This window comes from Wasmannia auropunctata, unplaced genomic scaffold (genome assembly GCF_000956235.1).
Source record: "Wasmannia auropunctata unplaced genomic scaffold, wasmannia.A_1.0 LD323308.1, whole genome shotgun sequence".
NCBI classification, from domain to species: Eukaryota; Metazoa; Arthropoda; class Insecta; order Hymenoptera; family Formicidae; genus Wasmannia; species Wasmannia auropunctata.
This window is the reverse complement of record NW_012039582.1, coordinates 1-2,397: the sequence shown is the minus strand read 5'-3', so window position 1 is coordinate 2,397 and position 2,397 is coordinate 1. Positions and strand designations below refer to the sequence as shown.

General features: G+C 36.7%; 1 protein-coding gene across 1 annotated transcript; it reads left to right on the top strand.

Moving 5' to 3' along the window:
- Window positions 1–710: 710 nt before the first annotated feature.
- LOC105460379 (B9 domain-containing protein 1-like) lies at window positions 711–2,228 on the top strand (the record flags this gene model as incomplete). The annotated part of the gene is made up of 2 exons (XM_011706824.1): window positions 711–829; window positions 2,001–2,228. Coding segments are annotated over 2 exons (223 nt in total), but the record flags the coding sequence as incomplete, so codon positions are not given.
- Between the last annotated feature and the right edge of the window lie 169 nt (window positions 2,229–2,397).

The window sequence follows — 2,397 nt, the reverse complement described above, 5'->3', positions numbered from 1 at the left end:
TCGGTGGTTCAAAATGTTCTCAGAGGGTCGAGAAGATGTGAACGACGAAGAGCGTGCCGGACGCCCGAGCACGTCAAACAACAGACGAAAAACATTGATGAAGTGAAGAAAAATAGTATTGGCCAATCGTCGAATCACCGTTAGAGAAGTTGCTGAGGACCTAAACATATCGATTGGCTTCGTGCCATTCGATTTTTACCAATGATTTGGGCATGAGACGGGTCGCCGCGAAATTCGTACCAATCACACATCGTTGCTTGTGCGCGAATTTTTGGCCAAAAACAACACACTAATGATGCCGCAGCCACCGTATTCCCCAGATCTGGCCCCCTGTGACTTTTTCTTGTTCCCGAAACTGAAGAGGACCATGAAAGGACGACGCTACGCTACGATTGAGGAGATAAAGACGGCATCGAAAGAGGAGCTGAACAAGATCACAAAAATGATTTTTTGAAGTGCTTCGAGAATTGGAAAAAACATTGGCACAAGTGTATAATATCGGATGGGGATTACTTTGAAGGGGACAAAATAGATATTCATGAATAAATAAATAATTTAAAAAAAAATACAAAATTCGCGATACTTTTTGAACAGACTTCGTATATCTCGATACCATTTGGCACATACCATTCTCTTTGAAATGATGCAACTATCCTTTAATCGTATCGCTTTTAATACGTCTTACTCTAAAAATCTGAAAATCTCTAAAGGGTACCGATCTACGTACCAGAATCGTCATCCATGCTACAGCATTTCGTGGAGTGGTTAACCGGCAGGAAACCAGAATTAATTGATCCCACCATATTGGCATCCGGCAACGGCAGAGAACGTAAGGATCAAGACATTTGTGTTTCTTGTTAGTGTGTCTATTAATTAGCGTTAAGTTGATTACATGTACGAGACTGAAACTGAAATGGAGTATAATCAACGATGTTATATCATGGACATAGGAATCTAAGGGAAGAGCATAAAGTTGCGGGGGGGAAGCCACTGCGGAACGGTGCGACAAGATAAACTGTGCCTATAAATTTGATTGGCTGTTAGTTTGCACAAGCGCAATGATATAAGTTCTCGTGTCCGTGTGATACAACACATATATGTATAATAGACCGAGTGTTCCTAGTAAAAAATAATATTAAAAGCATTGGAATTTCCTATGCTTTTGCTGTGGAGGGGGTAAATTAGGCACAGTCTCCTCCCAATCACCCCCCGCATTTCGGTTTTACTTCCCTTACGTAAGTTACGACTTTATGCTCTGTCCCTATATTCCTATGTCCATGTGTTATATACATATTGTTATGCTCGCGTTCGTGTTAAGTCACTCGTGGGAATTTCAGCTACTGTCCAACATCAGAGATGGTCGCTGACATTTTAACGAAACCACTTGAAGCTATTATAAAATATGTCAGCACTTTTAAACTCGGTTTAATTGGGTTTGAGTAATGCATAATCATATAACCTTAGAGAGAGAGGATGTTGAAAAATTATTTTTCTTATTCAATGTCATATGATAATTATTTTTCTTAAAAAAGAATATAGTAATCGAGAGTTAAATTTTACTAGTGCCATTTTTTGTGCACACTTAGATTCTTTAGATTTGCTTTACTATCGTCACCGTTACAGTTACTTTCGAGATAACTCAGAGTCTTTTATATGTTATTAAAACTTTGTATCTATTTGATATAAACTGTACAACTCAACTTCCACTGTGTCGTATAAATTAACGCTTTGCCTAACAGTAACATAAACTACAGCTTTTTAGTAAAATTTTTCTCGAAAGCAACGTTTTGGAATGGGTAACTTTAGTGACGTAAAGATCGATTAAGTTAACTTTTTGGCACATTGCAAGATTTTCTGTATTTCAAAAAAAATTGCGTGATATTATAATAGTCTTAATAGCAACTTTCAAAGTTTATTAATTTTCGAAATTTTTTTTACACGAGACATTCTTTCGCTACTTTTTTCTTCAAGTTATATATGTATATTTTGCAACATTGCAGTCACACGCATGAGGGTTGAAGGAGTTGTTACCGTAACGTTCAACATCATCTTGAAGGATTTGTTCAAGCTGGGTTACGACAACGGTGAAAAATGGAAAAAATGATAACACGTTAATTGTCTCAATCTGAAGAGGATTATTGAGATTTTATCAAGGAAATACGATATATAATAATCCTATTTTATAAATAATATTTTAACGAATAAACAATTGTGAATTTTCCGTATAATCCATTGTCACATTTTTTCCTTCTCTGATATCTAACGATAGGAACGAAGAAGCAAGAAGGGTAACACTTTAGTGCCAAAATTTGTCCATGAGGGAAACGTTTAAAATCAGTTTTTTTTTATACAAGGGCAATAGGTGAAAAGTTCTCGGCAGCTGACATAGAAATGGCA